Source organism: Drosophila willistoni (genome assembly GCF_018902025.1).
Source record: "Drosophila willistoni isolate 14030-0811.24 chromosome 2R unlocalized genomic scaffold, UCI_dwil_1.1 Seg167, whole genome shotgun sequence".
In the NCBI taxonomy this organism is placed as follows: domain Eukaryota; kingdom Metazoa; phylum Arthropoda; class Insecta; order Diptera; family Drosophilidae; genus Drosophila; species Drosophila willistoni.
This window is the reverse complement of record NW_025814050.1, coordinates 16,562,543-16,576,314: the sequence shown is the minus strand read 5'-3', so window position 1 is coordinate 16,576,314 and position 13,772 is coordinate 16,562,543. Positions and strand designations below refer to the sequence as shown.

The following is a 13,772-nucleotide window of genomic DNA, read 5'->3' as shown; positions in this document are numbered from 1 at the left end:
CTAGAACCTTGGGTTGTCCGCCCACGTAACGGGGAATCTACCAACAAAGTGGAAAATTTTGATTTTAATACGTAAAATATTCCGCAAGGAACGTTTTCTATTCTAAAGGAGGCATTTTTTTTGTAAAGGAAAGTTCTTTCGAACTAAATTCGCATTAAAAAATATTTATAGGCTGTAATTTTTCGTAATTAACTTCCCCAAGGTTGCCTTTAAATTGCGGGCGTAAGTTTAATTAAACTAATTAAATTCGACAGTGGGTTTTTTGACTGAGTACTGCAGAGAAGTAACTTTCATTCAAATTTCCGAGATTTGCCGTATTAGAGAAAGATTTCTATATTGAAACAGGTGGACAAAAGATTAGGTGGGTGGAGGTGGAGGGCACTGCAGCAATAGCAACAGCAAGCACAATGAGATTACTCGTGGTAGTAGTGTGTGTTATCAAAATACTCATGCACATTCACACACACATACACAAGAGGACGAGGACAACGATGACGTTGATATGGCAAACAGTCAGTCATTCGGTACAGACGACAGACAGAGAGAGAGAGAGAGCGAGCGAGAGAGACTGAGAATGAGTGCTGAGAACGCGTTTGTTTACCCAGTCACGACGTGATGGCATGAAGCGGGCGGTCGGCAATGATGTTTCCGTAAAGCGTCATACAAACATACATATGTATGAACGGAATATATAGCATTAAGATAATGCTTCAATGCAGTATTTTATACAAATACATACTCCTATACTAGGCCCGACGGCAATGACAGACAACGGCAGCGACAAAAGCAAAGCAGACCATCAGAACCATCGTCATCATCATTGCTGCCCGCCCGCTGACCATTGGCCGGCTCGGTCGACTAGTTGGTTGCTGATTTCAGTTTGAAGCGGTTATGGGCGGTATTTCACGGGGCAGGGAGCTAAACTAATTTGGGCGCAACAGCACAAAAGGCGGCCTGAGGCAAAAAAAAGAAATGTTATTTTCGTTAGCTTACAATTTTTGAAAGAAATTTTTTTTTTTTTCCTTGTTTGCAATTTTCTGTTATGTTTCGCCACCCCCTTGTCATTTCTTTAGTTTAGTTTTGGAATCAGCTGTTTTGGTCCCCCTTTTTTTGTGCTTTATCGATTCCGTATGGCTATCGATTTGCCTGTCGTTTCGAGGTCAAAACGAGGCATAAATGGATGGACAGCAGCAGAAAAGTTTTTTACCCGCCCCCCTCTTTCTTGCAATTTCTTGGCAAATGAATGAAGAAAAGAACATAATGAGAAACTTGAATCATAAACGCGCTTTAATGGAGACAAAAACAACGAAAAATTGTCTTTTTAGCCGCAGCCGCAACCGCAGCATAACGTCATCAGCAGAGAGAGTCCATGAGTCACAGCGAGAGAATGAGTAAACGAGGGAGTAAATAAACGGAGAGAGGGAGAGTGAGCGAATAAAGAGGCGACAACCAATGATGATGATGATGATGATGCTAATTCTAATTTTGTATTAATAAGCGAGAATTTAAACACTTTTGTACAAATTAATAGTGTGAACTCGTGCTAATTTAATTGCTTTAATTAATAGATTAATAGAAACGAGAGAAAAAAACACGCGAAAGGCAGAAACAAACAATCCAATTCACGTCTAAGGTCAACTCTCTCCAGCCCTCCCCGACAAATCCTTTCACTCACTCCGTGTCTCAGTCTCCATTTCTTGTGGAGCTGTGACCAATAAAGTTTATATAAATGACTTTATAGTGGTTATACATACGCTTGTGTGCGTACTCATTGAGTTACAGGCCAAACTCCCTAAAGAGTAAAAGACGAATTTACATTTTTATTAAATCCCCTCTTTGTCCTTATGTTAATTAGCAGAGGCAGAGCATAAGAGATGACGATTAAACCGTTATGTTAGCTGAGGCAGGATTTTTCTTTCAATAAAGGTTAGTTATAAAGGAACAAAATGTTTAAAATAGTTTATAGTAGATGGACTGACACTTAACATTAAATTTTTATTTGCCTAAACAACTATGAAATGTATTTTAAGTGAATTTAACACCAATATCATAATTTTTTTGCAATTAAAAAAATCTTTGATTAAGCAAAACACTGTAACTAATATTTTAATTGTTGATTCATAATTTAATTAATAGTTAAACAAAAAAAAAAACAAAATCCAATCAGTTAAAATGTTTTTATAGCTGGAAACACAATTTGATTTCCCTTTAAAAAGTCTTTCTCTCTGTGAGCCTAAAAGTAGGCAATGCTAATTTATTGGCAAATTTACAGGTCAAGATGTCAATCTTCACTGTATTGGAATTTGTGTGTGTGTGTGTTTGGCTGGATGACGTGATTGTGATTGTTCGTCGGTCGCTCTCTTTGCCCGCATATGATTAAAATGGCAAAACAAGATAAAAACTCGTTGGGAGCCGAAAGGAAGAGCAGTACCAAACACTCTGCATATGTGTGTGTGTATGTGTATGTCCGCGTGTGTGTTCTCTTTCGCTTCTTTTCGTTGTTGTTGTTGTTATTATTGGTGGCAATGGGCAGAACTAAACCTCAACTCAAACGAACAAGAGAAGGTGGGGATGGAGGAGCAGGAATACGAGAAGGAAGGAGGAGTAAAATATACGCATGACACTCCTTGCCTCCACACACACACTCACACACACACAAACGAGCACGCGACACATGTACACGAGGTCACTCACACAGGCGCACCACCCGCACTAGTCCTTCTCTCAACGAGCCCCCTACACGACCACCTATAATTCGCCTTCATTCATTTTAGGGGGGGCATGGCAATTATTATAACTGTATTTTCAATATCAATAATACTTCAATAAATTCCAAGTCACGAGATCGGTCAAAACTAACTATATACATATATGCATGTGTATGTGTAGGTACATATGTATATGTATGTATTTTTCGGCTGCTGATGCCTGCCTGGCTAGCGGTTATTTTGCTGGGGACTGCTGCTCCTCTTTTTTCCCCGTTATTCGTTATTTTATTCTTTGCTTTTTTTTTTAGCAGCAGTAGCAGCGATGACGACAGCGTGCTGCGCGGCGGCCACGGCGGCGTCGGCGATGATTTTTTCTCTCTCTTCTTTCGTTTTTCAATAACATTTACACTTTGCACTATTTATGTAATAGTTTTTCAATTTGTTTCTTCGCTTCGGCTTCTATTATTCATTTCATTTGTCGTTGATGTAACGAAACATATTTTCTTTCTTGAAGAATATTTTTCACATTATTCTCATTGAATTTTTCCTTTTGTGTTTTTACTACCAGAAGAAGAGAACTACCAACACACACAACTCTCACAAACACACACACGCAGGCACGCACAAAACACACACATACACATGCACCTATACACATACACACTCTCAATGACGAAATTCTTTGCTTAACGGTGACAACTCTAGGTTCTCTAGCACGCAGAGCTCGACCAAGCTTTTTTTTTGGACATCATTTTTCTCTCTCTCTCTCTCTTTCTCATACACACGCACATTAGTTCTAAGTGTACGTGTGTGTGTGTGTGTATAGGAATTTTGTTAGCAATATTTCACATGTTCACCGTTAGGTTTTTGGGTTAAATTGAAGACTGCTGCTTGGGCATTAGATTGATTTACATGATTTTGCACACTTTGGGAAAATTACCTAGCACACAAAACACAAAAATTCGTTTTTTTCGACGCGAATGACCTTACATCACACGAACTGGCGGAACAACAATCGATAACGACTACGATAACGATTTAACAGCTAGCTGTTAACGACATTGCCGCAAGGAAAATACTGGTAGTAAAATAGAGGGAATCTAAAGTCGATTACGCGATTGTAGTTATCGATTAAAATAGTGGGAGGCGCATCAAGCAAAACAGCAGTAAATGATAATAATAATTAATAACAATAAAAAAAAATATTTTAAATAACAAATGCTAAAATGCTTCAAAAAGTTAAACTTCTCAGCAAATACCCTACCCTCTGAGGCTCGAGAGTTTGACTTTGGCGCGCTTTGGTTCGACGTTGCACTTATCGGTTCGACGCAGCCCTTAGCACTTTCGACTCAGCCCTTCACACTGCTAGATATGAAAATCCATCGATAGCCGCTTCTCTCGAATTATCGAGAGAATCGATTTTGCCATCGATAGTACGCTCGACGGTTTGCCATCTCTAGTTGCGGGTGTGGATCGCTCTCTGTTTGTGTTAATTTCTAGTTTGTTTTAAATATCCATTTAAGTTTTCAAATTAATTTGTTTTAATTTAGTTTTGCTTTCGTTTATTAATTAACATGTGCCCATTGGCACATTTGCCAAGTTTGTGTTAAATAAAGCAAGGTACGTGTAAAACTTGTTAAAAGCGACCCGCCCAAAATTTTTTGTGTTTGGTTGCCGTCGAAAATGCCTAAGCTAAGCTCTGCTGCTTGCGTTGTTATTGTTGGATGACACATGGGCGTTGACCGAAAATTTTTATCAAATGCTTCAAATTATTTAAAACATTTTGTTTTAAATGTTTTATTACAAACAAGTATTGTTTGAGAAACATTTTAAAGAAAACTTAAAAAGGATTCAAAAGACGAATGCCAAGCCACCTGCTGCCTAATTGTTTTTGTGTTCCTTTTTTATTTTTTGTTGTGTCTGACGACAATTGTGCATCTCAAATTTCAGTTAAAAAGGACATTATGTCCTGCTTAATACAATTTCAATTGCACTTTTGCTCTCTCTGAATTTTCATTTACTTACTCCTGCCGTATGAATGGGTCTTCTCACAGTTAATTAATGCCACTTTACATGTGCCTGTGTATGTGTGTGTGTGTGTGTATGTTTTTGTCTGCATTGAAAGGGTGGATTACAAGTTGCCGTTAAAATTATTACGAGTTTGGTTTTCACGTTTAGTATTTGTTTTCACTCTCTTTCTTCTCTTACCCGCCTACTTGTGTTCTCTCTCTCTCTCTCGCTCGCTCTGCATTGTATGTTCTTAGCCCTAGGCCAGTAACTTCTGCTGCTTCACTGCGCACACTAACACACTCACACAAAACATGCAGACACGCACATGCTTGTGCCTTTTGAAACAGGTAGATGCAACCGCTATCTTACGTACCTTTTGCCGTGCTCTTTACCGGCAACTGCATTTCAAATGCTACTTCCCTACTAGAGTTTCATTTTGAGCCTGAGGGTCAAGTGTGCCGCTCCGACGGTGCCCTATTGTATTTTATGCCCATTGTCCCTTTTTTCTCATTATTTTTAGTTGACTTTTCATTTTACTTTTGTATCCTTTTGTGCCTATATGTAGGTATCATATGCGTAGTTGGAGTATTTCATAAAGGGGACGGAGTAAATAAACTTATTAGAAAAGGAACAAGGACCGATTTGGACTTCCGCTTCTTAAAAAGAAAAAAATGTCATTCTCTAATGTTGTAAAAACGCTACGCAAAAATTTAAGCTTCATTACGTAATGTCAGTTTAAATTAAACTTCGTATTTAGTTAGATGAGCTGGTAAGATGAATGTTAATCAATGGATTAGCAATGTGTTAACTAGTCATATTTTAGAAATCCTGAGCATATTCCCTTTGTTAAGCTACGCCTATGCAAAACGGACTCGTGTTGCAGAAATAATTCCTTTTTTCAGAAGAGATAAATGCAAATGATAAGCTCTTTAATTTATTCAGCTGTTTTTGTTTCCGTTAAAAATAAATTATATGCTAAAATTTCCCTACACATTTGTTTCATAAATTATGAAGGTATTAAAAAAACACTAAGCATTAAAAATGTGTCTTCAAATCTTCTTCGCTTCGACATCAAAAAAAAGACTAATTGCACCGCTGCCGCCCACTTTTGAATGACATTTTACTTTAAGATCTGACATGGTTTGAATTTACACATAGGGGCGGGGGGAATGCCAAGAATATATGTATGTACATTTATTCGGCACGTTCATTGCTCCTGAGAACTACAAGTCGGTGGTCTGCATGGGATCTATTAATACAACCAGAGAATACTGTCGGCGCCCTCATTAATGATTTGCTTCTGTTTTTGTTCACTGCACGCGGAAATCAACCAAACCAACCACGAATGTTTTTCACCTACAGCTTAATCTTAAATTGAGAATTTCCAATACTCGAACTCTAAAGACCCTTTAATTTTTTCATCTTCAGCTTTCAATACTCTAACTCTAAAGACTCTTTAATTAACCCTTTAAAAGAAACCCATAACCATGATATTTCATGGACAAAATTGGGAAAATTGTTAATCAAATACTCAACATTTTTAATGTTTCAAAAAAAATGTTCTGTCATCTTTCTAATTTTCGTTATTAAACAACCAAACCACGCCTAAAAATGTGCTATTCATGATACTAAATGTAATGAGTAAAATTTAGTAAAATTTCGAAACATAGATAAAGTTTTTAAAACTAGCAAAAGACTTGTTTTATACACCAAATTATTCTGGCCAAGTGAAAAAGTGGGTATATTACGAACTATGCTCAAAATAAAATTTTGTATCTGGTAATTATTACTGGGAATTGCCTTTTTTTACTTCATTATACTACCTGAAATCCTTGTGAATGAGTTTTTTTTATCATAGAACTTGTTACTTATGTCATTTTAAATTTAGTTCTGAAATCCTTAGACTAAGAGCTATTAATCTGGCCATGAGTGTAGTTATTAACCTGAAGATTTGAGAGGGTGACAATTTTAGATTGATATAGACTAATCCTTAGATTATTTATTTATAGAAAATTTAGTTATTGATCAAAATCAGAAATGATTAGATATTAATATAAATAAATTATTTTTTAAGGCATCTTGAACACCAACGTTTTAGATGGAAAACCATAATACCCTTCTCTTTTAGAACTAAATATTTCTTTATTTATAACTCAAAGGAGTTGGGGAGGGTTGTAGGGAATGGCTATGAATGAGGAGGAGGAACATGTTCCTTTTCAGTCACTCGCTAATCTGTTCATTCATTGAATTTTCTTTTCTTTATGTTTCATGTGTGTTGAGCAGCCAAGCAGAGCACGCCGGACGAAAAACACGAATAAATTCTAGGCGATTATAATGAAGAGGAGAATGATGTTGTGGCAAGGTTACTTAGTGCTTGCCACACTGCTGGGAGCAGGATGTTTGGTAACTGGACAAGGCGATAACTATTACAATCAAAGAAATTACAATCAGCAACAACAACAACAACAACAACCGCTGGGGCCGACGACATCGACGTTTCCTAATCAACAACAATTCGACTATAATAACAATCAACAACAACAATTTGACTACAATAATCAACAACAACAATATGGCGATCCATTGAATCCACAATCATTTCCAAATGGCAATTCTGCCAATTTACCTGGCAGCACATACAATGATTTATCCCAGCAGGATGATTACAACAAACGTTTAAATCAGGGCGGAGGATCAACATTGAATGGCAACACGGATGATGAAGTTGATTTTTCACTTGGAAAATCTTCGTATAATGTGAAAGCAACATTTTTGGAATCTCTACATTCTCGTGAGCCAACATATTTTATAGTGGCCTCTCGCATGGTTCGCCCGGGTCTCATCTATCAGGTGTCTGTTTCGATACTGCAGGCCCAATATCCCATCACAGTGCATGCCAGTATCTCGTGCGATGGTGTCCAAATCAGTGGTGATTCCAAAGATGTCAAAGAGGGTATACCCGAAACCTTGCTCATGCGTATTCCCCCCACTAGTGTGATTGGTGAATATAAATTGCGTGTCGAGGGTTTCTATCAGAATGTTTTTGGTGGTGTGGCTTTTCTCAATGAGACACGATTGGATTTCTCACAGAGATCAATGACCATATTCGTGCAAACGGATAAACCTCTCTATATGCAAGGTGAAACTGTACGTTTTCGTACGATACCCATAACAACGGAACTGAAGGGTTTTGATAATGCCATTGATGTTTATATGCTCGATCCCAATAGACATATACTCAAGCGTTGGTTATCACGGTGAGTTCCTAAACTTGATCAATTTCTCACAGGAATTAATTCATTCTCAAACTCTTTCTTAGACAATCGAATTTGGGTTCCGTTTCGTTGGAATACAAACTGTCGGATCAACCTCTGTTTGGTGAATGGACTATACGTGTGATAGCTCAGGGACAACAGGAGGAAAGCCATTTCACTGTCGAGGAATACTATCAGACACGTTTCGAGGTTAATGTCACAATGCCAGCATATTTCTTCACGACCGATAGATTTATAGAGGGACGTATTATGGCCAATTTTACCAGTGGACTGCCTGTGCGCGGAAATCTTACCCTTAAGGCCACCATTCGACCCATTGGTTACTTTAGTAATCAAGTGCTTAATGAGAAATTCCGTTTGGGCCGCTCACCCTTGGAGCAGGCGAATCGTTATAATGAACGCTGGCGTTATAATAATCCCAATCTAAATCCACAAGTTCAATACAATGTACCACAATTGGGACAAGATGGAGCTGATATATCACAAGATATTTTATATCGCAATCAATATGTCGTCGAGCGGCACTATCAATTCGATGAGGAATGGCCATTTTGGGTGCGTAAACCCGAATTCCAAGAGACCTATGATAGCTGGACAGGTGGTTATCGCAAAACTTTGCCCTTCCTACGTTATTTCAATGGTACATTCGATTTCAAATGGCCACTAAGAGAATTGGATACGCTTGTCCCAAGTTTGGCCAATATGGAGGTACTGATAACAGCCACAGTTGGTGAAAAATTCTATGATGAGATGATTAGTGGCTATGCGGTTGCCCGCGTCTATAATTCTAGTGTACGTGTGGCATTTTTGGGTGAATCACCGCAAGTGTTTAAACCGGCAATGCCATTTACCACTTACTTGGTTGCGGAATATCATGATGGATCACCGATTTCTACCAATGTGTTGCGGAACTGCTCAATGGATATTAGTGGCTATGTGGAGAGTCGTAATGGTGGTCGACGGGATTGGCCCGGAAAACGTTTGCTAATGTCACAGCAGAGTGCAGGCATTTGGGAACTTAAAATCGATATACGTAATGATCTTGGCCTAAGTGATAGTAAACAGGCCACAGATTTCTTGAATGGTGTACAGAATATGCGACTGCATGCAGTCTTTATAGATAATCGCGATGAACTGTCCCCGCGAGAACCAAATAGAATTGCAGAAAAGGACTTGCTGCTAGTCTCTCATTATTCACCTAGAAATCAGCATATCAAAATTACAACCAGCACCGAGCAACCAGTTGTCGGAGAATATATCATTTTCCATATACAAACCAATTTCTTTTTGGAGGAATTCAATTATCTAATCATGTCAAAGGGTGTCATATTGGTCAATGATCGTGAAACTATCACAGAAGGTATACGTACCATTGCGGTGGTTCTAAGTGCCGAAATGGCTCCAATGGCCACCATGGTTGTGTGGAAGATCACCCCACAGGGTCAAGTTGTTGCAGATTCATTGACCTTCCCAGTTAATGGCATATCGCGTAACAATTTCACTGTCTACATTAACAATCGCAAGGCAAGAACTGGTGAAAAGGTTGAAGTTGCCATTTTTGGAGAACCTGGCTCTTATGTGGGTCTATCGGGCATCGATAGCGCCTTCTACACTATGCAAGCGGGAAATGAACTCACCTATGCCAAGATTATAACAAAAATGTCCAATTTCGATGAGCAAACAAATGGCACATATAAACACATTTGGTATTCCCATGAAGGAAATCCAGATGAATTGGTTTATTTCCCAGCCTCGTCGTTCGGTGTGGATGCCAATCGGACATTTGAGTACAGTGGACTGATTGTCTTTACGGATGGCTATGTGCCGCGTCGTCAGGATACTTGTAATCGCACTTTGGGCTATGGTGAATGTTTGAGTGGACGTTGCTATCGTTTGGAGAAAAAATGTGATGGCCTCTTCGATTGTGATGATGGCACCGATGAGATTGGTTGTCATGTGCGAAATGACACCGAGTTGCTTAACTATCGCAAATATCGTTTCAGTCGTGTGCTGCGTCACTATGAGAATGTTTGGCTGTGGAAGGATGTGAATATTGGACCACATGGACGTTATATATTCAATATTGAGGTACCCGATCGTCCAGCCTATTGGATGGTCAGTGCTTTCAGTGTCAGTCCCTCCAAAGGGTTTGGCATGTTGAATCGCGCTTTGGAATATGTTGGCGTTCAGCCATTCTTTATTAATGTGGAAATGCCATCCGCTTGTCGTCAGGGTGAACAAGTGGGCGTAAGGGTGACCGTTTTCAATTACATGACCACACCCATTGAGGCAACAGTTGTATTGCACGGCAGTCCGGATTATAAATTTGTTCATGTCGAAGAAGATGGCATCGTGCGTTCATATAATCCAAGGACAAGTGGCGGAGAACATCAGTTCTTTATATATTTAGATGCTCAGGGTACTACCACGGTTTATGTGCCCGTAGTGCCACAACGTTTGGGCAATATTGATGTAACCTTGCATGTGGCCACACTTTTGGGAACGGATACCATAACAAGAACCTTGCAGGTTGAATCCGATGGCTTACCACAATATCGTCATCAATCTGTATTGCTGGATCTCTCGAATCGTGCCTATGTCTTGGAGTATATGCATGTGAATGTTACCCAGACCCCGGAAATACCATACCAAGTGGATCGTTACTTTGTCTATGGATCGAATAAGGCGCGCATCTCGGTTGTGGGCGATGTGGTTGGTCCCATCTTTCCCACAATGCCAGTGAACGCAAGTTCCCTATTGTATTTACCCATGGAATCGGCTGAACAGAATGCCTTTAGCTTTGCGGCCAATCTTTATACCATAATGTATATGCGTCTGATTAATCAGCGAAATAAGACTCTGGAGAAGAATGCCTTCTATCACATGAACATTGGCTATCAAAGGCAATTGAGTTTTATGCGACAAGATGGTAGCTTTTCGTTATTCCGCTCCGATTGGAACAATTCGGATTCATCCGTATGGTTGACCAGCTACTGTTTACGCATCTTCCAAGAGGCTAGCTTCTATGAGTGGGAAAATTTCATATGGATTGATTCGACAATCATTGAGAAGAATATGCGTTGGCTGCTTCAGCATCAGACGCCGGAGGGTTCATTCTATGAGGTCACCTGGTTGCCGGATCGCAAAATGAATCGTACCAATTTCGCCAACTATACTAGTCTAAGAAATCGTAATATTACGCTGACTTCCCATGTATTGATCACCCTGGCCACAGTTAAGGATTTGTCGGGCACTTTGGGCTCTCGTGTGGCTTTGGCCACACAACGTGCCATCGCCTGGATAGAGAGAAATATGCAATTCCTGCAAGAGACACCAGAACCCTTCGACGTTGCGATCACAGCTTATGCTCTGCAATTATGTAACTCACCCATTGCCGAGCATGTCTTTGGTATACTCCGCAGACACGCACGAACCATCGGAGACTTTATGTATTGGGGCAATCACGAATTGCCACAGCCGCCGCGTAAATTGGAAAATCAGAAATGGTTCTCCTTGCCGCGTTTACCCTACGAGTATGATGCATTGAATATTGAGACAACTGCATACGCTCTTTTGGTATATGTGGCACGTCGTGAATTCTTTGTGGATCCCATTGTCCGTTGGTTGAATGCTCAACGTTTGCAAGATGGTGGCTGGGCCTCCACACAGGACACCAGTGCAGCTCTCAAGGCATTGGTCGAGTATACCGTGAGATCGAGAATTCGTGAAGTTTCCTCATTGACTGTGGAAATTGAGGCTTCGTCTCAGGGTGGTAAAACTCAAGCATTGCACATAGATGACACAAATCTGGCCAGACTGCAGAGCATTGAGGTACGGTTGACTTTCAGCATTAAGAAACACTTGACTAAATGTATTTTCCTTGTTTCCCCTTTAGATACCCGATGCATGGGGCACCATTAAAGTTCAGGCAAAGGGCGCTGGTTATGCCATCTTGCAAATGCATGTTCAATATAATGTTGATATAGCGAAATTCCAAACAAAACCACCAGTGCCAGCATTTGGCTTGAACACACGTGCCATATTCCATGGCAGGAATCAGTCGCATATCTCATATGTCACCTGTCAAAAGTGAGTGTATAAAATTTTCTGTTGCACACTAAAACTAATGAATTTTCCATTAGATGGCTGCACACCGAAGAGTCTGAGCGTTCGGGCATGGCTGTCCTCGATGTGGCTATACCTACTGGCTATTGGATACAGCAGCAAAAACTAGACACTTATGTTCTGAGCAATCGTGTGAGAAACTTGAGACGAGCTCGCTATCTGGAACGCAAAATTGTCTTCTATTTTGATTATGTAAGATGGAAATCTGTTATACATAATAATATTTTCTTGAAAGTTTTTCCATTTCCAAAGAGGATTTTTCTGATTTTTTTGTAATACTTTATATATTTGCAGTTGGATCAAGAAGATATATGTGTGAACTTTACCATAGAGCGTTGGTATCCAGTGGCCAATATGTCACGCTACTTACCTGTTCGCGTTTACGACTTTTATGCGCCTGGTGAGTGCCATTATCATTCTCCTACTAGCTGACAATTGACACTAATTTCGTTTCTATTTTCAAATTTGCAGAGCGCTTCAATGAGTCAATATTCGATGCTTTACCCACATATTTGCTTAACATTTGTGAAGTGTGCGGCAGTTCGCAATGTCCATATTGCTCCATCTACAACATGGGATGGCGTGCCTCCATGTCCGTGTCGCTGCTATTCTTCAGTGTGTTCGTCTATTTGCTGCGCAGTCGTACGCATTTGGTCTTAAATATGTTGCAGTTGCTCACCTAAGCGAAAAAACGAATCAAAGAGAAACTAAAACCACAAACCATGCAAAGTCATCAGTTGATTTTTAAGAATCTCTTTTTAATTTTTTTTAGTTTTCAACACACACATAGACGTAATACAAACATATGTGCATTCCGTCCCAAAAACAAAAAGAAAACATTGGTTAACATTTTTGTTTATAATTTTTGTTTACGCTTTATAATTTTCATTCATGTTTTCCTTTTTGTAAACTACTCGAATATGTACAAAACAAAAACAAAAAAAAACAAACCGAACGAGCAGAGTTAAACAATAATTAATTTTTATTTTGTTTAAACCAAACACAAAAGAAAAAAACACACACACATTTAATCATAACTCTACATATCTATCTAAACTATATCTAATGTATATTATAAGAGAGAACCTTAACCGTAATGGCCTTATTATCATCATTATAAACGAACACTTTAAGTGTCTGGATATCTGAAAACAAAATCAAACACAAAGTTACGATATTACAAAATTGTTTAAAATCCGTATCGTAAAAAATTTGTAATTTCTCTCTGTGTGTATGATTTGAGAAACGGAAAAAGAAAAGAAGAATCTAATGTGTCTTCTCACAAATTGCCTTTATTAGATTTTAGAAATCGTTAGACAATTAACATATTTGCATGTATCGATCGAATTGAAATTCTCTTAAAATATTTTCTTTTTTGTATACCGTCCACAAGTATATTTAATTTTTTTCATCTAAATGCAACAACTAATGAATTCTGCATAGTTTATAAGTTTGATACTGAATACGTCCCACAAAACAAAGAGAAATAGTTTTATATATTTACATATACTATATAGCCATTTTGTACAATGTGTGTAAAGCCTGACGAATCGTATATGTATATACATATATTTATATATATAGTAAAACTCCGTCCCTCCTTTTTAAGGTGAGAGAAACTGAAAAAGAAAAATTTTGAATTGTGTTTTTCTTT

General features: G+C 38.8%; 1 protein-coding gene across 1 annotated transcript; it reads left to right on the top strand.

Moving 5' to 3' along the window:
* Positions 1–7,067: 7,067 nt before the first annotated feature.
* On the top strand, positions 7,068–12,936 carry LOC6642838 (CD109 antigen). Its single transcript, XM_002065156.4, has 6 exons — positions 7,068–7,975; positions 8,038–11,824; positions 11,889–12,082; positions 12,136–12,310; positions 12,413–12,518; positions 12,590–12,936. Exons 1-6 carry the CDS (start codon positions 7,068–7,070, stop codon positions 12,799–12,801), a joined length of 5,382 nt encoding a protein of 1,793 aa, XP_002065192.4. The 3' UTR covers positions 12,802–12,936.
* The last annotated feature ends 836 nt before the right edge of the window (positions 12,937–13,772 follow it).

Coding starts and splice junctions, on each gene's coding strand:
- LOC6642838 (XM_002065156.4), top strand. CDS start 7,068: ATGTTGTGGCAAGGTTACTTAGTGCTTGCCACACTGCTGGGAGCAGGA. Junction 7,976..8,037: donor CTCAAGCGTTGGTTATCACG/GTGAGTTCCTAA, acceptor ACTCTTTCTTAG/ACAATCGAATTTGGGTTCCG. Junction 12,083..12,135: donor TCATATGTCACCTGTCAAAA/GTGAGTGTATAA, acceptor ATTTTCCATTAG/ATGGCTGCACACCGAAGAGT.